Below are 24,026 nucleotides of genomic sequence, written 5' to 3' on the forward strand. Positions count from 1 at the left end.
AGATCGATATTATTTCTAGTAGATATATATATCAGAGGATTTCACTATATCACATATGATAATATATTATTTTTTGAACAAGATTATTATTTTTGAATATAATGAGAAATTAGTAGCGGTCATTATTGATCACTGTTATTATCATGCGAGTGTTTTTGTGTTTTTGATGACTTCAGAGAAGTGCTCAGCTAGTTTTTTTATTGCTGGAAGGCTGCTTTAAGTGATTGAACGTACTTAAATAACCATTTTGTTAATTATCGCGAAATTTGTTTTGATCTGGCATGTTCCAAATAATGTTTTTATAATTAGACAATGGCCACAATGACGTTGGTATATTTAATGATGGTTCTTTTTATCTCCTTGTATTGGGAATCTGAACTACCCTTAAACCTCTTGAACCCTCTTAAACTCGGATAATTTTTTTTTTAGAAAAAAAAACAAAAACTGAAAATGAAAAAGGAAAATTAAATAAGAAACAAGAACATTGGATGATTCATCAATGTCTTGGCAATGAAGAATAAAGATTGAGAAAGTTGATAGATTGTCAAGACAAGATCTTGGAGCATTGCCAATCAAGAGTGGTAAGGCCACATTTGATGTCATGATTATTCTGTCTGGCAGATTTCCCTGAAATCTTAGTGATACCAATCGGTCAGAATATCCCAGTCAAATGAAGTTTTGTTTCATCATAAAAATAAAATCCATTTCTCTTCATCATCAAAATAATTAATTACTATTTACAAGATTTATTTGATTCAAATATTTTAGTTGTTTCATTACAGCACGTGGTAATTTATGGTTTATCAAGAGCACGTATTCAAATTGATATGTGTTGGCAAACGAAGATATATGTAAATGATTTTTGGAAGTCATCTCCCAGTTATTAGTTACTTCTTTGCTTTTGTCCATTTCCATTTTTCTCATGTTTCTTCTGGATCAGTTTATTTACAAAAATATCCAAGTGACAAAAGTAACATCCGTGGTTGGTTCTTTGTCTTGTCTTTTCAGGAAGACAGGCACTGATTACTGCGATTCACAGTACAGAGAGTCGTCTAGTGTCTTTGTATGACTGACCTCTCACCCTTCTTCGCCTCTTCACAAGGGATTTCATCCATTTCATCATCCTGGTGATCTTTCCACTCAAACTTCTTCCGAAGTACAATCATCAGGTTGTCTCAAATGAAACACTGACCCGTCACTTTCTGACGACGTACGTTCTGTAACGTCACTATGATTACGTATTAAAACAGTCTTAGAGGTGGCGCTAGGATGTCGCATTACATTACGACTCGATTCATTGATCGTACGCGGGGGCCGATAAGCCCGTCTATTGCCTTCGCTATTACGGCGATCAATTTTGCCTCCCTGTTGAAGGTCCTCTGGTGTGTAAAAGGAGACGCTTCTAGCGACCATAACTTGCCGTTTAGTATTACCAATCGTCGCCGTGGCTGGAACAAATTCGACGTCTGCTAATTGTCCTTCCTCCATTACTGGATTTAAGGTGAAGTTTTTGTTTTCATAAGCAACCACTGGACCTGAAATTGATTGAAAAACAAAAGGAAATGATTATTAATCACTTAAGCATCCGATATCTATTATGAACACTTTTTTATTTTTGATCGTTTTTTTAATTGATATGACAACAAGAGACTTAAAGTATCTATTTCCAAAGTGAAATTGAGCAATTTGAAAAACCTTCGTTTTGCAAACGTTTGCAGTGTAGAATCGCAAATTATACAAGTCAAAAATACCCAAAAATAAATTTTTTGTGGTGTCTTACCTACTCCCTCTAATGGCATCATTTTCTCAACAGTTTTAATCACTTCTGATTTCGAATTTCTTTGACAACATTTTGTTATACAGAAGCCCAACATGATACCAACAATTAAGGAACCAAAGCTGGCAGCAATGATGATGTAAATATAAGTCTCCTTATCAGTATTTTCTCTATAAACAATTTTAGCCGCTACTGAAGGTGATGGTGGTGGTTTGGTTTCTTCCGTAGTGATGATAATTGGTGGAGGTAGTGTAGGTTGAGTGCAATTAACTTCAAATTCCTTATTTTCAACTATAGCTTGCTCTTGATTGTCTTCTGTTTTGAACGAACAAAAGCGTTGTCGTTTTTCCGAACATTTGTCTCCTTGTGATGTTGTGACTTTGATTTTCTCCAGGACGCTCCATATTTGACATGTTTTGGGTGGACATGCAAGCTCGTCCATTTCTCTTTGGATTGTATTATTCCCACGGAAATCAATGCATTCGCGCTCTCTCAGTTTTGAGCAAACTCCATCTTTGTAAAGAAGAGCTTTCGATTGTCTCCATTTTTCGCATTTTGGTTGTGGACAAGCGATTCTTTCTTCACGAGTATCAGTTTGACTAATAGCGACAAGGTTCGATGTACAAGTCTTCTTTTGGGTTTTGAAACATTTGCCTTCTTTATCTTGGAAAATGTTTTCAGAGCTGTCTACCCATTCAGTACACGTTTCTTGGCAGCCTGTAATGTGAAAATATAAAGAAATATTGAGAATTTCTGTGATAAAAATTTGTCATACTGATATTCCTAAGATGGTATGAAGAATGTTAAAAATTCAATACACCTGCCTATGGTTACTGTAGCAGAAAGAAAGTGTTCCCGAGGTGTTTTATACAGTACAATTTACATACAATATAATGCACACTTACGTGAATGGTAGCAGCTTTCCGTTTGACATGGTTCACACAGTCCTTCATCCTCCTCTTCATCTGTGCAAACGTACACTCGGAATTTCATTGGTTCTTTAAACATGGTATCATTGCCGATGCAAGGAGCATTACTGGCACCAGAGGCTCCAATGAAATGATACATTTTACCAGCTCTCAAACCGACCGGTATTGGGTAATGTTCATCAAATTCTAAGGGTACGTTTTGAGTGCAATTGATCCCTTTAACGCAACTTGGTGCCGCTCTCTCATTTGAATCAGCATTACATCTCAAGATTGGTTTTCCAGCTAAAATCACAAACATAATAGATTCTTGAAAACCAAAGAACTTAAAATCGAATTAACTTCAAATTGAAAAAAATCTTACAACAAGAATTGCACTCGAATATGAAAAGCATACAATTTTCTCACAAAAACTACACCACAAGCATGACTTTTGCGTTACATATAGAAATGAAACTTTCTTTCACCACAAACTCATTCAAGAACAACAAGCATTAGATTCAAAAGTGAAAACCATCTACCACAAACATGACAGTGCAAGAAATAAAAAATGCCTTACCAGTAATGTTACATTGATTGTATTCTTTTTCTGTCTCTACAAACATGACTTGTGTTGTTGGTTGATTAAAGCTTGGTGCGCCAAAACGTAAATAATTATGTACATTGTGCATGCCACAGTTGACAGAAAGCTTGTCCGATTTTCGAATACGAAATACTGGTTCTTTGCAAGTGAAACTGAAGAAGAAGAAATGATTTGTAATCAATTATATTGGAAACAAAGGGAATCTTTTTCGCATTGGTTTTGTTAAAGCCAGAGGATGAAAATTATGAATAACTCTTCAACTAATGAAAAATCAACTATTTTAATTGTCAATTGAAATATAGAATTGCAAGAATGATCTTACATTGCATTGTTCGGGTCCCAAACCATGGTTGGAAGGTTGACCTTATTGTTAGAATTTCCAAGCACACCACAAGATAAAATACATAATGATAATACCAATGTAAAAGATGACATCTTTGGTAACTATTGTATCACTTTTATATCGACTTTTTTAAGTTCATTTATTTTACGTCTGAAATGAAAAAGTCATTGGTTTTCATACCAGTTCTAGATGATGTACAAAAAGGGAAGCAATTCCATCCAGGATTTTTAAAGTAAACAAAAAGTCACACCCTGGCGCTAAAAAGACGCAAAGAAACAAATCAATTGAAAGTGAAGCACAACCACAGGAAACTATTGCATTGCGAATTGGTATTAGTCATGGTGTTCCATTATTGATGCAAGAACAAATATTCTTTTCTTTTTTGAAAAACAATAAATAGAAGAACAGGATAGAATAAATGGTGATTAATTTTTATGTAATACTAGATCTCCCCTTGGTATCATCAGATGACCAGTGGTAGCCTCTTATATTATTCTTTCATTTTTTTGTTATAATGAGGAGGTGATTAAATACTAATGACTTTCACGTCTTTTGTTCTTTATTGTTCACAATATCTCTTTTCAAAATTATAATTGCTGTTGTATCCTGTCTTTCAAAAGGAAATTTAATTAACTTTTTTTTTCTGAACAACTTTTCTGTCATCATCATTTTCTGAAAGCTTTTTTATCCTTCTTTTTCTTTTTTGGTAGCCGCCAAGATTTGAGAAGATTTCCTTTCGTTACTATTTTCCTATTCTACCGGAATCGCTTAATCTGGTCAGCTCCTTTTTGACCTACTCTGCATCTTGGTGACTGTTACCTAGCTTCAGAACTTTTTGAAATTGTTTGAACTGAAAAACCAAGACGCATCATAAACAATGAGCAGGCGCAGTGACCTAATTTTTTGAAAGGTTATGCCCACCTCTAGCTACTGATTTTAATGTTTCAACTTTCTTCCAACAATACTGTATTTTCCTTGATTACTGTAAATGATAAATTTCAACTTTCAATCCCATGAAACTTGTCTGCCTTATTTTCAAGTTTTTGATCTGTCTTTCTCGTTGAATACACCATAAGATATCCAATCAGTCTTCAGTTCTACCCAATAACTTATCATTCACATATAATCAACCTTAACAGTATTTATTGTAATTGATCAGGCATCTTTATCTTCCTTTTTGATTTCTAATTTCACGAAATTGCTCAATAACTCCTCAAAAATTGTTCGGTGAATTCTGATACTTTCTCAGTAAATCCTGTCTATCGTTATCTTGGATATATCAGTTGCAATCACCACAATCTTAATCTTGTACTAAATGTAGAACGAAACTATTTAACTTGTTGTTTAAATATATCTTTGTTAAAATTTGTCAGATACCACTCTTAAAACGAAGATCGTGAAACGTCCAATTACCACGGTCTATATGTACATGAAAGAAGATAAAATCGAGCATTAAAATACAAGGGTAATACCAAAAGCGCATACTAACTTCCAAATTAAACTGTATAGCTCGATAAAATCGTTAGCGTCAAATATTCTTCATAATAGTTGTTATCAAATAAACACAAATGATCAAAACATCAACAAGCTTTTTCAATCAATCAATCAATCGAACTTTTTCATCCAGCAGATTCGCATTACCATGATAATTTCAATTTACCCTAATTGATCACCCCTTGAAAAATATCATTTATGGTTTAGAGAGAGAGAGATATAGGACGAGCGAAACCACCTTTTCACACTGTCCTCATAATGAGATTGATATCACTATATTATTACTAACAAGTTTTTCACCATTTTGATGGTTCGTAACCGTAACAGCACGCATACATTTTCCTGTTATTGTTTCACTTAATGACCGTGTTGTTCTATGAACAATCAACTCTTAATGAGCTTCAGAACAATTAGTCAATTGTGTAACTATTGTTCTCTTACCAATATCTCTTTTGTTTTGATAGTGTAGTGGTAGATTGGAGTTTAGACAATTTGAAATACTTAATGATAGTAATTTATTCTTTCAACAAGAGATCACCCTAGAAACATTTCGTCACAGCTTCAATTGATTTTCTGACGTTCAAGGGGTTCCATCACGTCACAAATTCATTGTTTTTATCTTTTGTACGAAAGTCTATGTGAATGCCATGTTGGGTGCAATACATTCATATTTGTCACACGTTTTTCTTCTTGTTTGTCAAACTTTGGGCGGTCCCATATATTCGATTTGAAAGTAAAAAATTCAACTGGGAGAAACTTAACAATATATACAGGAAAGTGGCGAATGCACGTCTACAAAGCTAGTTGACCTCAAAGTCAATTGTTTGTGTATTAACTCTCTTAATCTAATATTTCGCTCCAAAAATCCTTTCAAGTCTTGATTCTTTGTTTTCGCATGATATAATATTTTCGAATGGATTAATATCCACAGTGACGCTTTAGTGCTTGGGGCGATGTTTACCACATATTTTTGTGGCGCTAAATGATCCACAATGACGTTTTTGTGCTTGGGGGCGTTACTTACCTGATATTTTTGTGGCGTTAAATGATTCACCTTTCCCCCTCATCATCCACTCACACCACCCACAAAACTGGCTTGGTGGCGGAAAAAAATCATCTTTCTTGGCGGAGTTGCCAAACATACTGCAGACATTTTCTACGGTCACGACTATATTTATCATCAATTCAACCCTTCATTATTCAACACGCACATTGATTTCGGGTGTTTTACAATTTGCTTTTTCCCCAATTTTTAATTGCTTTTGATGGTAATTTACTGGAGTAAAAAATGATGTGCTTTTTATGATCTCATTCTTACTTTTTTCACTAACTGCGATTCTTGAACTTCGTCGAGAAACTTCATCAAACTTTCGATCATCGCAACGGATTAGAATAGGTGGATTAAGAACTCATAGAAAACACTCCTCGTTAGGTTATCAAACTTTTTTACGAGTTTGCTAGCAATTAAAACTTGATAAGTTGTAAAAAAGTTGTAAAAAATCATTACTTTCAACATTTTCATTGGTCATTACGTATCACGTGGTACATTTTAAATAAGAAAATGCACTTTTTTAGCCCTTTCTATCCAATGCAGAAATTAGCCAAATAATTTGAAATTTATTTTCCTAATTCTAAATACAGTCTTCTTTCACCAGTATGCAACCCATTCGTGACCCATCGATAGTTTCTTAGTTATAGACCATACGTTAATTTTCACTTATCTGAAGATTGCCATTGACAAAAGATTAAAAATTTACATTAAAACTGGTCTAGCGGTTGTTGATGCTAAAACTTAAGTGCAGGATTTAAAATATTTGCAAAATCATCAAAATTGATCGAATCATAGGACAAATTCGTTTTCGAAACTGTATAAATTGGAAAATTGTTCTTATAAAAACAATGAAAAAACTAAACGAGGAGTGCGCAGAGTCATTTACAGATTTTTCTTGTAACAATGAGAAGACAATGGATCTCTCTTGGGAGCAACGAGAGAAGTTAATCCACCTATTCTAATCCGTTGATCATCGTTAAAACTGATGGACCAAAAAAAATGTACTTTTTATGATGTTGTTACTCTTTTGCACAAACCGCTATTATTAAACTTCGTCGAGAAACTTGATTCCCTCATCAAACTTTCGACGGTCGTTAAAACTGCTGGACCACCCTCAGTTCAGATAGTTCGCTATAACCTTTCGAATAGGCTCCTACCACTTTGTAACCTTCCATGAACTTCTGACTTTGTTTCTATCAATTTGCCCACCTGTTCTTATAGATTTGAAAAGTGCGGGGAAAGAACAAATTATACTACAAAGCTCAATCGTTAATCTACAATGCAATATCATCTCCTTTATCTCATCTTTTGAAAACATATCACTTGTACTCGTTTCCATCATAAAAAGTTTCCTTTGCACAGAAGGAAATGTTAGACAAAAAATTGAACATGTTTTGTCTTTATTAAAATAATGTTGCCATTTCAACATTTTGATCGGAAAGTAACGGCAAGAAGTTCTATGGATGTGCAGAACGTCCTGCTAAGGAAATCATCCAAACTCTATGCTTAGCGATATTACTTCACTTTTTTTCTGCATATAAACGCTACATTTAAAGCACGCGCATATCCTCCTCGGCGGAGACTTTATTTCCAATTGCGGGTTACGGTATTACAATCTTTGATATATTATCTACCTTATCTTAAGCAAGCTAATCTCAATAAATGAGTTGCACCCTTTCCTTTACATAGATAGCTATATGAAAATGGAGCCTCTCCGTTCCTCTTGACTGCGCTCGTAATTTTTACCTATTTAAGCGAATCTTCTTTAAGAATAATATACTTGTTAGCTCTTTTTACGCCGGCCCTAATTTAGCGCCAGCCCCTATCACGCTAGCCTACACTGGCCCTATTTCTTACATCAGCAAAGAAAAAAATTCATGATATGCACCATTGCAATGTCTTCCACGGACCCAACAGCTGATTGGTTGAAAGTGACGTAAAATTAGTCATTACGCCATTTACACCCAATCAGCTATTGGGTCCGTGATGTACACGTTTTTTTTTATAAGGAACCTTAACTTTGCTCTGAGCCTGGAGTTCCTTATTTTTACAGAGAATTTCAGCCTCAAAGTTCCTTATCGAGTTCCTTATTTACATAGCTGCTAAGTTTGGATTCGCAAAAATTGGATTCCTTAAAACTTGTTTTCTTATTCTCAGCCTGAGCAGTTCCTTAACAATTCCCTATTTTTAGGACCATTTTCAGCCTCGAGCTCCTTATAAACGTGTTCCTTATATAAAAAAACGTGTAATGTCAGAAGACTTTAAAATGGTGCATATCATGAATAACGCTAATAAGGGCCGGTGTAAAAAGGGTCGATAAGGTATTCTTTTCTCTTGTGTTCCGAGAGCCCAAAAGTCCGAAATATAATTTCATTAAAGTAGAATTGCTAAAAATATCATAAGTGAAGTCTTTTTTCAAATTTAATCATGATGGTTAGAGAAAAGGTAGTATACGGGTCCGTTATTAGCCTATTACATAATAATGGCTTAAGTGTGTATCTTGAATGAATTGTCTGTTTGTTGCAAAAAGATGACTGAATATTGTTTATGCCAATAAATTACATAACCAGTTTATCCAAATAGAAATATTATGTTCTTCGACGCAAATATAAATTTTGTCATCAATATTCCTCTTTCTGTTATTTTTGTATCATTATCCATTACAATGATTTAATTATGTAGTTTCTATTCATGCAGTACACAAAATTGTATAAATTTGTCATCGATGTAGGGATTTGTGATGTCAACCGGTGGGTTGTACTGTTAACCCTTTTTTCAGCCTGCCAAATACTTTTATTGGACACCAATTAAGGTGTCAAAAATACCAAACATTCTAAAATTACACCTTTCTCCTTTCGATCATTAAACGCAAAACTTGAAGTTGCCAATACTGACTTCAACACTAATGACGGCATCTCTCTAATCTCAAAAAGAAACTCCATAAGCTAAAAACGTCACTAAGATTGTAAAGGTTACAGGAAATGCTACTAAATCTTCTGGACAGTCTCCGATCTATTTTTTTAACTTTATATTACGAAATGTAAAACCCTTCATCATTAGTTTCCTTACATTTTAATTATCCCTCATTAAAAAAATAAACATCCCTCATTAAAAATACATCCCATAATCTTCACATAAAAATAATATCAACACTTCACTAAACCCTTTAATAATTTCCTTTATGCGTTGTTTTTTAACTTCCACTTCTTCAAGTTTACTCCACGTTTTTGGACCTACCTAAGGTAGTCCTTTAAATTAACCCTTGTCCGTTCGTTCGTTCGTCCGTTCGTTCGTTCGTTCGTCTGTTGCCAGCTTTTCTCGGGATCGGCTCATTAGTTTTTTCTAATTTTTTGCACAATGATGCAAAATGGCAATGCCCAAAATGTGACGGAGCCCGATTTTCGAAAAAAAAATTTTTCCGGCCGAAAATGGCGGAAATATGCCGGAAAAACTGGTTTTTCGGCATTTCTCGAGATTTCATCATTAGTTTTTTCTGATTTTTTGCTCAAAGATGCGTATTAACAATGCCCAAAACATGGTCTAGTCCGATTTTTGAGAGAAAATTTTTTCCGGCCGAAAAAGCCGGAAATATGCCGGAAATTGCCGTTTTTCTGGATTTTCATTGGACTTTTCCATATAATTGGTTGTTTTTTCATTCAAAAACATTATCAATAGCAATGCCCACCATCAAGCATGTTTCAATTTTCAATACAATTGATTTTTGAAGCCGGAACTTTCTAAAAATCGCCGGAACAGCCGATTTTCGCCGGAAAAACGGTATTTCTTGAATTTCTTGAGCTGTACTTTATATGTTTTCAGGAAATTTTGCACACTGATGCAAAATGTCAATACCTAAATTGTGACGGAGCCCGATTTTCGAAAAAATTCATTTGCGGCCGAAAATGCCGGAAATATGCCGGAAAAACTGGTTTTTTGGCATTTTCTCAAGATTTCATCATTAGTTTTTTCTGATTTTTTGCTCAAAGATGCGTATTAACAATGCCCAAAACATGGCTGAGTCCGATTTTTAAGAAAAATTTTTTTCCGGCGGAAAATGCCTGAAATATGCCGGAAATCGCCGTTTTTCTAGATTTTTATTAGACTTTTCCATATAATTGGTTGTTTTTTCATTCAAAAACCTTATCAATAGCAATGCCCACCATCAAGCATGTTTCAATTTTCAATAAAATTGATTTTTGAAGCCGGAACTATTTCAAAAGTCGCCGGAACAACCTTTTTTCGCCGGAAAGACAGTATTTCTTGAATTTCTCGAGCTGCACTTTATATATTTTTATGAAATTTTCACACTAATGCAATATGACAATACCTAAAATGTGACGGAGCCCGATTTTCGAAAAACATTTTTTTCCGGCCGAAAAGGCTGGAAATATGCCGGAAAACCGGTTTTTTGACTTTTTCTCGAATTTTCTTTTTTAGTTTTTTCTGATTTTTTGCAGAAAGATGCGTATTAGCAATGCTCAAAAAATGGCTGAGTTCGATTTTTGAGAAAAAATTTTTTTCAGGTTGCTGGAAATCGCCGTTTTTGCAGATTTTCATTGGATTTTTTCCTTGTATTTTTAATGTTTTTCACACAAAAACATTATTGATAACAATGCTCACCATCAAGCATGATTCAATTGTCAATAAAACTGATTTTTGCGACCAGAACTTCCTATTTATTTTTTCCCTACAACCCTTCTCTCTCCCCCCATCAACAATCAATGATGAATTTATTGTGTTGTGTATTTTCGCTAAATGCTATATTTTCTGACTGATTTTTTTCATTTTTCTTTTTGCATTGCTAACTAACTTTCATCATCAGGTAGGTCCATTCAGCATGTTGCTTGTTAATGTTGCTATTAAATAAAATATTATAAATAATTATATTATTTATAAATTATATAAAATTATCAGATTGTTTTTGCATTATAGATCTTCATTGGTAAAATCAAGTTGGTTTTAGAGAAAATGAGGAAGCTTGTGATAGCTGAAAATGTTTGTTGTTTGGGGTGCTCTGTTCAAGAACCTGAATTTTCTCAGTACCTATGTTTACATTAATTTCAATAGAAAACTGTTTTCCAACTGTTCCTGGAAATGTTACATTTTAGAATATGAAAATTGCACATGTGAAGCTTTTTAAATTTTAGCTCGACAAAGTACAGTAGAATTATCGAGTCTGGACTATTATAATAGTGAAATCCATTAAATGATATATTTGATTGGCTTGTTACAAAATACCATTATTGAAGCTTTTGGTTAGAAGTTTTTATTTTTAAAATCCACCTTCCAACCCTTGTGGTTTTTGGGTTTGGTTCGGTGAAGACGATTAAGTGCTCTAATAAGCGGAGGATTATGAAACCCTTAAAAGATAATCTCCGATCACTATGGAAGCTTTAGATTAGCTGCCAAGCATTAAATCTGAAATAGCCTCTCGCCATTTTCCTGCCTTAATGTTCCTTAGGTGTTGGATGAGTTTCCTGCTACTGTCGTTCGTTTCAATTTGACACGATCGATTAAAACTTCGATAATATGTGTTTAATGGCAACTTTCTCAAATGATGACTTCTTGATGCTTCAATGGATAGTGGGTGACTCATTCGTTAAGGAAGTATATTTCCTATGATCTATAAATACTTAATGTATTTTACAGACGTCGTTTTATTGGCTTAATGTTGTTGAGTATGTGATGAATGTCTTTGTGGCAAGTCCAAGAAATTTATTACGCTTAATGAGTACTAATTAGTCTTTTTGTACCGTTCTTTATATTTTATCTTTTCAAATCACGTGTTCGATACCTGTTCTTAAGGCCGCCTTCTTTTACGTAGACATTTGGAAAGATGCCATTATGCATACAAAACGTTTTTACTTTACAAGCCAACACAATCTCTGGGACTTACACTTAACACTTTTGCCACAATTTTTTTTACTTCTCACTGAGTCGATTTCTTACTGAACTTTGCTTCATGATTAGGAGAGATGATTCCGCCATTTTTTCCACTTTTTTCACTTTCGTTTTTCAATAAAGGGCCTGGATCTAGTTGTATAGATTTGCTGCGTGCTCAAGCAAAGCCAAAAAAATGGAGTCTCGGTTTGGAGCCATCCGGTCTATCAAAAAGCAATAAGCAGCCTCCGCCGGGTCACCGAATTCAGCGAAAGTGTGGCAAAAATTGTCTCATTATTGCTTTAGAACTTGTACTTGACCTTGTGTAAGGAACGAGTTATTTAAAGGTTTAGTATTAGTCATCAATCCCTTCACAAATTGTAAACTTCATGCACAATATTAAGAGTCATTTAGACCTACCATGTAACCGACATCATTACTGAGATAATTTGATATTCTAGTGCTTCAGTGTTTTCTCTTTTATGCTTTTAATGTCACCCACTGCTATAAATTTGTTGTGGAAGGTGTATATTTATAAACGATCCAATTCTAGAATATGATGCAACACAATATTCGGTCGGTTTAAAATTATATAATTTAGCTCTTTTTCTTTACTAACCTTGTTACTCAGTGGAAATTAAAATTCAAATCTGCTATAAAATCAATTGTAATCAGTTCTAAAACCCAATAGCGTTGGTTTTGGAGGGCATTGTCCCACTTCATTTTTAATGTTTGTACCATTGTTATGGAATCGCCCGATCAGAGTGAGATTTTTCAGGTTATTTTCTCATTGAGGATGATTTTATGACCATATCTTCCAGTAAAGACGGGATTCCCTCCAGGTTTGTAAAAGGAGTGTTAAAAATAATTGACTTTTAGACTAATAGACAAAGGTTACATCATACTACCTGCCATTTTTGACTACTTCAAGGTCAACTTTGTGAGACAGGAATTCTTATTCTTAGGAAGGTCAAAAGATTGTTTTGATTATTTTAATGAAATGAGTTGAACCGTTTTAATGACTGATTTCATTCCTCCTCGTTAAGGTAAGGTGGAGCTTCTTGTCTGCAAATTAATTGTGAAAATGATAATGAACTTCGTCAATAGTTACTAGTCAGAGCTCCAAGTAACGAAATTTAAAAAGGGTTTACTTTTGAACGAAGGAAATTTGCAGACTAGCGTCTTTCATAATCCGTGTAATTCATTGATAGGTGTTATATGATAATACGATAACTGTTACGAGATACCTTATCGGGGAAAAAAATGTCGGAGTTTTATTTAGTCGGGGTTTTTTTCGTCGGGGAAAAATTTCGGTCGGGTGATAAAAATATCGGGGAATAAAGATTTGTCGGGGAAAGATTTCGTCACCCCCTCAAAATTTTCGTCACTTTACCCCGACATTTTTATGGTAATATCAGTTTGTCCTTCCATTATTTTTTGCTTATTTGCTCATTTTCTACTACAACCTGAATTAGTCCTCTATCAGAACAGGGAATTTGTTATGTTGGCAGAATGCCATACATCGCTTAAAATACTGATACGTGAACAGATCTGATTTTTTGCGTGGGTCGAAACATTCAAAATGTACACCTATGCAAATTTTGTGATTTGACTAGAATAGTCTCTTATCGAGGTCTTTTTTGATAGATGCTATAATGAATCATGTTTTTTGCATCAGAATCACATGGCATCGTTTGTCAAACAGAAAAAGCATTGTCATCCCTTGCCTGCGGTTTCCATTCGAAATAAAAGTCATTTCAACATTTTAATTATTTTGCCAATTATTTGCTATTCACGTGTTTTAACGCTTTTGCAAATCATGCAAAGTAACTAGATTAGGCCCTAGATGTGCTGGAAATAAAACATAAGCCTCGCAAGCAATTAAGTGTACCAATAACGCAAAATCATTTAGTCCTTGCCTACTTGCTTACTGGTTTTTTATAGTCGGTCGAGGAGACTGGTAATGAATTTAAGGTTGGTAACTGGTATTACTTCATGACTTGGTCCCGTCTACGCAAGCCCTTTTGATACCCGTTCCCAATGGGAGACACATCAGCAAATTTGCAGCGGGGGAGTGCGCATGGTTTGTTTTTCAACCTTCATGATAGGATCTCAGTAAATCATTATATTAAAACAGGCAAATCGGCCGATATTCTGCCCAACACAAAATGCAAAAGTTTCTTGTTGCGTTGGAGAAGTTAGCAGAAAGACCTCTATAGACGCCTTTACTTCTTGGCAAATATCTATCTATTAGAGTCCACCATTGTCGCCCACTCAACGAAATTGCTCTATTGCACAAAAACGAAAGAGCCAATCACAACACAGCATCTTTTTGTTGATGATATATTGTCAAATGTAATTGCAATGACTTCCTGAATGATTGTTTGCGTACATGTTGTCTCTCTCTATACTGCATGCTCCAATCCTACTAAAGTTGTTCGTTGCACAGGAAAACTTTTCTATGCGAAAACGGCTGTATTAAGTTAAGTCACTTTCCTTAAGACTATTTCCCTGTCCACTTTAGTAAAAATAGACGTTGGAAGGAATCAAGTTAAGCAGAATTCATATTTGGAAAGATTATTTTTAACTGATCCATTCAAATGAGATAATTTAACGTAATTTTTATGTAACTAGCACAATATATTGACCTGTCTCTGTCTTAGTCATTTCCTCATTGACGCGCTAAAGGTTTTTTTATTAATATTTCGTGCGCAAGAAAGGATACTGGGAACAATGCGCTAAGCTACCTATGAGACGCCATGATGAAGTTAAGTAGTAGCTTGACCTCCGAAATTCAATTTGTTTTAAGTAAGCTACAAAGACATTGTTGTTTTGTTTATCTCTAATGTTAGTTTCACGCGATTATAAAACAAAAGTGGATTCTACGCCACTGCTTCTTATCTCTCGACATATTCTTATTGAAACTCTCTCTATGATCCTGGCTCCCGTTAACTCTCTTTTGTTCTTCGTTTTCAAACTACGCAAGTAGCATCGCAGAATCACATGACAAATTCAAGGAGATTCTTGTATGTATCCGACATGAGGAATCCCTCTGTGTTATGACAATCTTGTTAAGTTGTAAGCGAAAAATCTCCTTGAACTTGAACAGAATCACATGACAAACTCAAGGAGATTTTTCGCTTACAACTTAACAAGATTGTCATAACACAGAGGGATTCCTCATGTCAGATACATTTGAAACGAATATTTTAAAAATAAATTTTTCTTAACATACACCGCAGTTAATTTCTCGGAAACCCAAAATTTTCTTATGATAATTAGAAAGAAACCCTTAAGTTTGATATTTTTGGGGTCATTAAAAGAATAAATGACATCAAATAAGGAAGGCAAACTTGACCATTTATTTTTGTCCCTTACAATCAACAAAGGGAAAATAAATGAGTTTGAATGATGTCACACATCCAATTACCCTTTCCGTTTTGGTCAATCAGTAATTCCGGCCACAAAATACAAAGGGACCGGCCGCAAACCGGGAACAGGTCGTTGCTTGTTGTGGTTTTCCGTCCTTGTTTGCGAAAACTGGCATTTTGTTGGAACAACTGATTGATATTATTTTGAAATTTCTCAATTAAAAAATAATGTTCCAGACCAAAAAAGTTGGCCAATTCTTCACATTCGTGTACCGCGAGCTGGCTAGAATTATGAAATTTGATTCCAAAGGTTTTATGGTCTTAGCCAGTTGCACTGCGCGTGAAGAAAACGACGAGTCTAATACCTCTAGGCTTATCCAGAGATTTCATACGAATACGCAAAATAATAAGAGACCAATTTTTTAGAGTATCTAGTTGAATTGTAAAATTTTTTCTATTTCTTTTTCAGTTTGATCAATCAAAGAATTCAAAATGGTAGACGTTGCAACGGCAAGGAGAAAGCTGATGGAAGCCCTTGGTGAATACAGTGAAAAGTAAGAAGTTTGTACCGTCTTTTAAGCCCTGGAAACAGTAATGATTTTATTTATCCCGCATCGGTAAGATTTTAGCGATTTCATTGGTCAAAAGAGTGGAGTGGGAGGTGGGATATAAACCGTATCTGTAATCCTCGCGTTCGATTGTGAAAAAAAGAAGACATTGCATACTGACGAATGCGCTTTCGATTGTTTTTTATCTGCCCTTTGGAGGACGGAGGAGTGATTGAAACGAGTTGGAACTACCCACACCGTCAAGGACGGTATGTAAAATCGCTGGTTTACAGTCGTCCTGAGTCAATCAGGCTCTAGAAAAATTTCTCAGAACTTATCGCATACACAAATTTACTAGTAGAGACGCCAGGACATTTGAAAGAGCAGTGAGGCTAAAGGTTAAAATGGGGAAACTAGATTGCTTAGAAATATAAACAAAAAGTCAATTTTGTTTAAATTGCGCGTCCGTTCGCTACGAAATAGTCAAAGAAAACACTTCTTAAAGCAATTCTGTTTTCGGACAGCTTCGGACACTCTCTTTAATTTGATTGGAACTGGAAGGAATCCTCAGACATCGGCCAGGATGAATGACGTTATTGAAAACTTCAAAATGGTTCACTACTTGATGATTATTTTGAAATAAGTTGACGGAACCGACAGATTTTTATTTTGGTGGAAAGTTTGAGATCCTTTTTCAATCGTTTTGATCGCATTGTTTCCTGTTTGGTTGATTGGAAATAATGATAAATACTTTTTTCTTTGAATTCAGGAAAGTCTACCAATCTACCAGCAAACTAGTTAACCGTACCGAAATCTCAGTCATCTTATCCATTGCTTAATGTTTATTTAACCGTCGTTTTTTTCGTCAATTTGAATCAGCAAAATCTAGAGACATTTGATCAGCCACCATTAAATCGAGTTTCAAATATTTGTTGGGATGATCAAAAATATGATAACAGATCCAAAATTGATTTTCCTCGTTTGAAAAAAACTTATATAATTTCTTGAATGTGTTGCAGAAATTCAGGTTTAATCATAATTAAGATGCGTACAAAATTGCGGTGGTTTGTGGGCTTAAAAAGCTCGTTCGGTGAATAAATCGGTTGTATTTTGAAATCAAAAACTGCTTGACTGTTTCCTTTGTCGGTGTTACATTAAAAATCGCTGATCACTCTGAAACGATATCCTTCATCAAAATGATATTCTATTTTGCGGTGAAAATGTGTCAATGAGTTTGACATTAAGTTAATTAATTTTCTTTGTCCAACACTAAAACAATAGTCAATCATATATCTTTGATTATAATTTCAAAGTATCAATGATGAGTCATTTAGCTGCTTGGCTGGTTACTGTTAAACCCGATACTTAAAGGTTTTAGTGAAGTCCTTGATCTACCGTTCATTATCAAGTCGCCAAGAAACCAACCTCATTTAACGTGTTTTAAAATCCAATTAGTTTGTCATTACGAGCCATTCAATCTCGTCAACATTTCCAACCCTCTAAAAGTTGTGGTAAAGTAAGAGGAAATACGGAACTTTCATTGCGCAATTTTTCTTCCCTTGATGTCAACTTTTATAAAAAAAAACTTTCTTCTTCAAAATTTATTCGTGCGCCTTGTTAAGTATAATTGGTAAAGAATTCCTTCAAAATGATGTTTACGTATGTCATAGCAACATGGAGAATTGTAGGAATGCAGACTTGCGCACTTGTAGCTATGGGGCTTGACCAAATGTATGCTCCTCTGTGGCAAGTTGCAATTACTAAGCTCGAACTTTGTTTGAACGAATTTTTCTGTGAGCGAAGGAATCTCATCTACCATTCATATAATGTATTGTACTGGATACTGAAAACTCAGTCCAACGCCTGTTTCCCTGTATTTCCCTAGTATATTGATTATCAAAGATAAGTAGGAGAATACAGAATTCAGTTTGTAGCCTTTCAACTGAATTTAGATGTAAACCGAATATCGAAACAAGTCCAATGCTATCGGCCAGTCAAAATTGATCTGCCATCCTGAGACGACAGTCAAACTCAGTACTATACAGATTTCAAACATAATACAAAAACAAATGCGATCGACAGTCCAAAACATCAAAGGTCCAAAGTTGAAGTAATTGAATATCGTCCTGAATTTCGACGCTCGATCTAGTGTCCATTGTGTTCTATAAGATCTATTGCATTCGATTTGGTCAGATTGGTAATTTCGTTCGATTCTGGTCTACCCATATTCTTGCTTCTTTGCGCTTTTCACGTGTTGTCTTTTTCATCATAACATTTCTTTCTTTATTTTTTTCAGATACTGGAATAATATGAAACTATGGTACAAACAAAAGGTATTAGATTCTTAGAGATTCTCTTGATATATTTATAAAACATTAGAAAAAAGTTTCTCCGTGTCGTAAAAGTATCAATTAACTTCAATACTCACCTTCTAATAATACTACATGATTAAGTTATTAGCGAGTTTATGTATTTGCACTTTTGAATACGGTAAAGTCTCTGAAGCGATTTGGAACAACCCGCAGTTTTAACCCACAAAATCGAGGACGATAAAAGTGTTGATTTACCGTCGTCCTCAGGTCAGTCAGGATATAGACAAATTAGAACTCCACCGTCTCCATCTCAGAAAAACCCACATACATAAACTCGGTATTGTTGGGACCAAGGTGACCTGCAGGCTTTTTTTCTTATATAGAGTACTGTAAATGTTTATTGAAAGAGCAATATTTTTCCACTTCTTGGTAAAATCCTGGGGCAGTCTATAGCCTTAAGCACCTTGTGGCAGTGTTCTATTTGTCTACTATACTCTTAGGTTTATACTAACGTGATGTTTTGTTTCGTAAGTATGACAACCCCTAGACATTGCTTGATTACTATATTTCACAAACGTCCATCCCCGTCTCCTTTTTCTTTCCTCCGATACAAAACAACCAAACTACTTGATTCAATATCAACCCCTTATAAATCGTTTGTTTGACAAGTGAACGTTTTTCGGGAATATTGTTGACGGAGCCATATATTGTAACTTTTTCCGATCCTTTATTAATGAAGTTATGGCTGAAATATTGGCTCTTAAAGATTTCTTCAATTAAGAATCCTTATATGACCTGAGGTTGATTAAGTTAGGGTTTATATTTGCATAATCTTTAATGCTATCGAGCGATTTACATGATGTTGCTAAATTTTGTGAGCCAAGCAAATTAGTTTCGCGATATCGAGTGGTGTAAATATATTTCCTTACTGCCTTAAGTAGCGGACGCAGTTATAATTTCCAAATCGATCTCATCTTTATTTGTTTTCATCTATTACCTAAAATCCCTTTTCATGTAAATTTTCGTGTATTATATAAACGAATTGAATTTCTTTTTTATCAGCCTTGCATGTGTGTAATAACCTGGCTTAGTTTAGAACTTCTGTTCTCTTTTTCAAGATTACCAAAGATGATTTTGATACACAAGCATTCGAATTATTGGGACCAGGCAAAATTAATTATCACAATGAATTCATTTTATCCATCCTGGCGAAATGTCAATCTGTGGCTGTCAGCTCCCCAGGTAAAAGAAAAACTCCAAATTATTATTTAAAAGAAGCGTTTATTATATGTGTTATATAGATTAACCGGAGTTGTATCATTATACGATAATTGTTACGGGACAACCTAAGACTGCATTTAAACTATAATATTAACTTCAGTTTCCTTATCAAAGCCTCGAACTATTTTCGTAAATTTAGCCTTCTGACATACTAGAATGTCATAGGATTTCCATTTTTTCAATTGTTATTGTTATTTCCAATTTATCTAAACTGAAGATGAAGCTGTTAGCAGGAGATGAGATGGAGTTTTTACAAGATACTTCACTAATTGGTCATTTGAAGTGATAGAGATGACGCGTTCTTTAGAAAAAGTAATAAGATTCTTTTATTATATCTTAACGACCAACCAAATCAAATAAGGGCTTGTAAAAACTCCAGCTTGTCCCGTTAGCAGAAGTATCAATTTGATTCTTTTTTTCGTATTTGTTGCTTTCTCAGCACCCAACCAAACAAAAAGTCAAAGTAAATCAACGAACAGATCTGTTCAGTTAAGAAAACCAAGAATAAAAAGACCAAGCGAATCAACCGAAATTGTAAGCTCCCCTTTTTCATTTATTTGTATTTGAAATTCTGAAAATGCATTAAATTTTCTGAGTAATTGCTTCCGTAGTGTGCTTTCATCATGTTCGTCGGAATGTAAAGCCAAGACCACAAAAATGCGCCATTTTGAGTTTGAAGGCATTTAGGTTAATTTGGAGTTATAAATTTTGATTGGAAACTACATTTTTAAGTAGACAGCGTGTCGCAATTAAAATACACGAAAATCAAGTAAAACCTTGATGTCTTGTTTATAATTACTGTTTTTCATCCATTTTAGCAAACTTTTGAAGAAGTGGACCATTTCAGAGATACGCCGACTTTTATCAAACGGGTGAGTTACACGTTTTTTTTATTAGAATTCAGTTTATAAGAACATTTAGGCTGGAATTTGGGAAAGACAAGAACATCGTAAGAACATGGCCAACCTGAGAATGAAACTTGCAACTTTCGTACAGTAATTCTTTTACTTCTCAACTTTAAATTAGAGCAGAAGGCCAATTTTTATTAACCCAAGGTTGTTCTGTGTATTATAAAATGAAAGAATTTCAAGAACGCATGGGCTAAAATTGTCAAAAAAATAGGCTCTAACCAGGCTCAGCTCAAAGACGTTATAATAACGTTCTAAAAACGCGTACGGCATGTACGTAACGAGAAGTTGTTTGTGAATCAAAATAAATGTTTATTGAGATAACTACTTATTCTTCTTTCTAAATGAATTTTTCCTTCTTTCTTTTCATGTTGTCGACAAAAAATCTTCCATTTATCATCTTCATTTGACAACCAGGGTAAGCATACTTCTCTCAACATGATCATCTACATGCAGTAACCAGAAATGAACTAAAAGACCAGTCACTGTACTAAATACAATTATACTTATCTTTCCCAGTTTATCAAATTTCCATTAATCAATTTCTAAGCTAAGAATACGCTTCAAAGATGAAGATTCCCAGATTTTGTGACCTTTTGAGTTACGCACCTTTATCTAACATCCTTTTAAAAAACCTGTAAAAAAAAAAAATCACAACAATTAAATTTAAGCAAAATTTGAGCCCAAATTTGTAATTACAATGAGACCTTCGATGTCATAGGTAGTGTCATCTTTAACCAATTAAATGCCACTGGCATCAAATGAGATCGCTATTATTTTGGTCCTGTACCGGTTAAGCAGGATTTAGGAGCGCCGCGCCCCATGCCACCCTGTTATTTATACCCCGTTTGAATAAAAAGTCCAGGTTAGTATTTTGTTCTTATTTGGGGTGTGTACGCGCATTTGATAAATATTTGAAAATTTGAATTTACGGAGCGATGGCACTTAATAGGTTGAGGAGTTCAAAGAAATTCAGTCATTATCTGTCTTACGATAGGTGATGAACACGACGTTAAACTATGCACACAAAACTTGGTGTTACCGGATGTAGCAACATTGTATGGTCGCTTGTACCTTGGTGCACTGGATGCAGAACTAGAACAAATTTCTGATGAGTCAGCACATTTACTTGTGTCGGCTGTCGAGGTGAGCCTTATGGCAACATGATTCGACTTTATGCACAACCATTTCGACCCTCTATAATTAATGCCTTCCCTTTGACTATCTTCAAGCGTTGGTTAAAATAGTTCCTCTTTTGCTTCACTCTAGAGAAGTTTTGCTAATAAAGATTCTTGAACTTTTTTAAGATAAAGAAGAAATAGTTTGAGAATCTTTTAGGCGTTTACTTAAAGTACCAGGACCAAGACTGTAATTTAACGAAGATTGATTGAGATTTAACGTAAAGTTATTTTCAATCTGTAGACACATTTGAAGAACATATTGACGGCGTGTGTATCGCGACGGAAACCTTTTAAAATAAGAAGTGGAAGTCATTTTCAACATCGCTATGGTTCTTCGCACATCAAAACACTTCTCTTAAACAACTCCCTCTCTAAACCAAGGTCGGTATATTTATTCTATACTTGTTCCAGTGAAACCATTTCCCTGTTTGCTTACCTAACTCTTTTAATTCTAAGTAATCATTTCTGGACTGGGTGATAGACTGTTGTGACCCTCCGGAATCGATACACTACTAGAAAGGGCTTTTTTTTTAGTTTAAGGGATAACCAGTTGAAAACGCAACTTAGCATCAAGATTCCTTTCAATATCTCGATAAAGACTGCGGCACACTTTTTATGAATATTCTCTATATCTATCTCATGTTCATCACCTTGCAACTTGGAATTGTATTGGTTTCAAGCCAAAGTTAAGTATCGACAAGCTATGTATCTCAATTTTGGACTCCCATTTTATTCTCATTTTTCTTTTGAATTATTCTTGTTCTTTTTCCCGCAGGGACGCCAAACAAAGATTTCAAACGTATGAACAAGCTGAAGCGGAATGTTACGCTCGCTTCGCTGCAGGAGAAGTTCGAAATTCAGTTTTACCTCCAATTTCACTTCCTGACTTACGCGATACTATCTTGGTGAGTCAACCCCAGATCTCTTTCACATTAGCATAAAGAAAATTTTGTTATTTCTGTTTATTACATTGTTTACAGGTGGTAGTACGTTTAAAACAACAAACAACCGGGAAGTCTTGTTGAAAAAAAACAAATTTTCTCTTGTAATTTAGTTTAAATTGAGAATTGGTTTATTTGATATTATGGTAATCTTATCCCGTGTATGTAAAATTTGGCTGTTGTTAGCCCCATATTGTTACTGAGAGGGTAAAGTTTATACAATATGAGTATTTGGTACCATAAGAGTTAGCCTAGAAACCTAAGCCAGATTGATTCATTCACTTGGTAAATCTGATGGTAAGTTGTGACTGAATATCTGATAATAAATACCTAGTTCTTCCAGGCAAACTTAGAATTCCGTACATCATAAAAATCATTAAAGTAACGCTATATTGCCGTCAGCCGTATTAGCCTTGTATAAACTGGCTTGGTTAACCAGGCTACATAAGAGTCTGGCCATTTGTACTTTCTATGGAAAATATTTCCTACAAGAAACTTTTTCAAGAACATCGAAAAACACTGATGAAACAAGTAGGGGCGATGTTGAAGTTATCTCGTTATACTCTTCATTTTTATTTTTCTAGGAGAAGAAGGACACCATTCCATCTCACACTGTTCGCGCGGGAAACATGGAGAGAGTGTTAGCCAATTCATGGCACCCTGATATCGACGAAACGAAACAAAATGAACTTTATATCTTAGAAACAAGAAAATTACATGAAAAACTGAAACAGCAAAGGGCTTTGAGAGTTTAGTTTAACAATATGGAATTGGAAAAAAATCGGGAAGATCCAAAATATGGCTGACATTTTCGGATAGGAAATTAAGGAAACAATTTTTCTTCATTTTCTAAAATTCAACGATAAAATAGTTACTCCAATATTGAAGAGCAATCGATAACCTCGCGTGCAGGACTTGGACAAGATACGTAATTTTGTCAATATTGGAGAATGAAGCATCGAGTTTCTATGGATTTTTCTTTGAAGAATAATAAATGCCTTGCCCGATCATCGAAAGAGGAACTTTTTTAATGTTTGTCAAACATGAACAATCATCGGGTTTTCCTTCCCGCTGAAAAAACTTCCTCCGCGGGAACAATCTTCCGCTAAATTATGAACTTCGAACTTTTTGCGCGTGAAATTTCCAATAATGAAATTCGACAAGAACAATTATTTTTTGTAAAGCTAGGTTTCCACCATCAACATTTCTAGATCATTCTTCCTGGCGAATAAAAATCAGAAACTTTTTGTCATTCAACCGCACGCATTTAATTCCCATTTAAATTTTACTCAATTTGAACAAAAAAATCCAACTCGATCGACAACTGAGGATAAAAAGACCAAAAAAGTCAAATATTGATTTTTCCTCTAATGTTAAAGTCTTCGATTCCATGTAGTAGTTTGAATCGATGACCTCTGCAAACCCACAGG

The 24,026-nt window shown here is 34.7% G+C and overlaps 2 protein-coding genes across 2 annotated transcripts; one reads left to right on the top strand and one right to left on the bottom strand.

The window, feature by feature from the left end:
• The first annotated feature begins 491 nt into the window (after positions 1-491).
• LOC136807157 (transcriptional adapter 1-like) lies at positions 492-23,848 on the top strand. Its single transcript, XM_067063733.1, has 10 exons — positions 492-581; positions 15,895-15,979; positions 18,270-18,306; positions 19,404-19,527; positions 20,006-20,100; positions 20,385-20,438; positions 21,471-21,620; positions 21,897-22,036; positions 22,431-22,560; positions 23,181-23,848. Exons 2-10 carry the CDS (start codon positions 15,918-15,920, stop codon positions 23,349-23,351), a joined length of 963 nt encoding a protein of 320 aa, XP_066919834.1. The 5' UTR covers positions 492-581; positions 15,895-15,917; the 3' UTR covers positions 23,352-23,848.
• On the bottom strand, positions 677-5,412 carry LOC136807156 (uncharacterized). Its single transcript, XM_067063732.1, has 5 exons — positions 3,609-5,412; positions 3,263-3,438; positions 2,683-2,988; positions 1,781-2,494; positions 677-1,535 (listed from the first exon to the last, which is right to left on the bottom strand). The coding sequence occupies exons 1-5, from the start codon at positions 3,719-3,721 to the stop codon at positions 1,141-1,143; spliced, it is 1,704 nt and encodes a 567-aa protein (XP_066919833.1). The 5' UTR covers positions 3,722-5,412; the 3' UTR covers positions 677-1,140.
• Positions 23,849-24,026: the final 178 nt, after the last annotated feature.

Source organism: Clytia hemisphaerica, unplaced genomic scaffold (genome assembly GCF_902728285.1).
Source record: "Clytia hemisphaerica strain Z4C2 unplaced genomic scaffold, Clytia hemisphaerica genome assembly, whole genome shotgun sequence".
NCBI lineage: Eukaryota > Metazoa > Cnidaria > Hydrozoa > Leptothecata > Clytiidae > Clytia > Clytia hemisphaerica.

What these genes read in the sequence shown, in the direction of transcription:
- LOC136807156 (XM_067063732.1), bottom strand. Translation starts at nt 3,721, where the DNA reads ATGTCATCTTTTACATTGGTATTATCATTATGTATTTTATCTTGTGGT. An exon ending in CAATCAATGTAACATTACTG is followed by an intron (nt 2,989 to 3,262) that starts GTAAGGCATTTT and finishes TTGTGATTTTAG; the next exon opens with CTGGAAAACCAATCTTGAGA. An exon ending in GATGCCATTAGAGGGAGTAG is followed by an intron (nt 1,536 to 1,780) that starts GTAAGACACCAC and finishes AATCAATTTCAG; the next exon opens with GTCCAGTGGTTGCTTATGAA.
- LOC136807157 (XM_067063733.1), top strand. Translation starts at nt 15,918, where the DNA reads ATGGTAGACGTTGCAACGGCAAGGAGAAAGCTGATGGAAGCCCTTGGT. An exon ending in CAAGCGAATCAACCGAAATT is followed by an intron (nt 20,101 to 20,384) that starts GTAAGCTCCCCT and finishes CATCCATTTTAG; the next exon opens with CAAACTTTTGAAGAAGTGGA. An exon ending in CGCCGACTTTTATCAAACGG is followed by an intron (nt 20,439 to 21,470) that starts GTGAGTTACACG and finishes TGTCTTACGATA; the next exon opens with GGTGATGAACACGACGTTAA.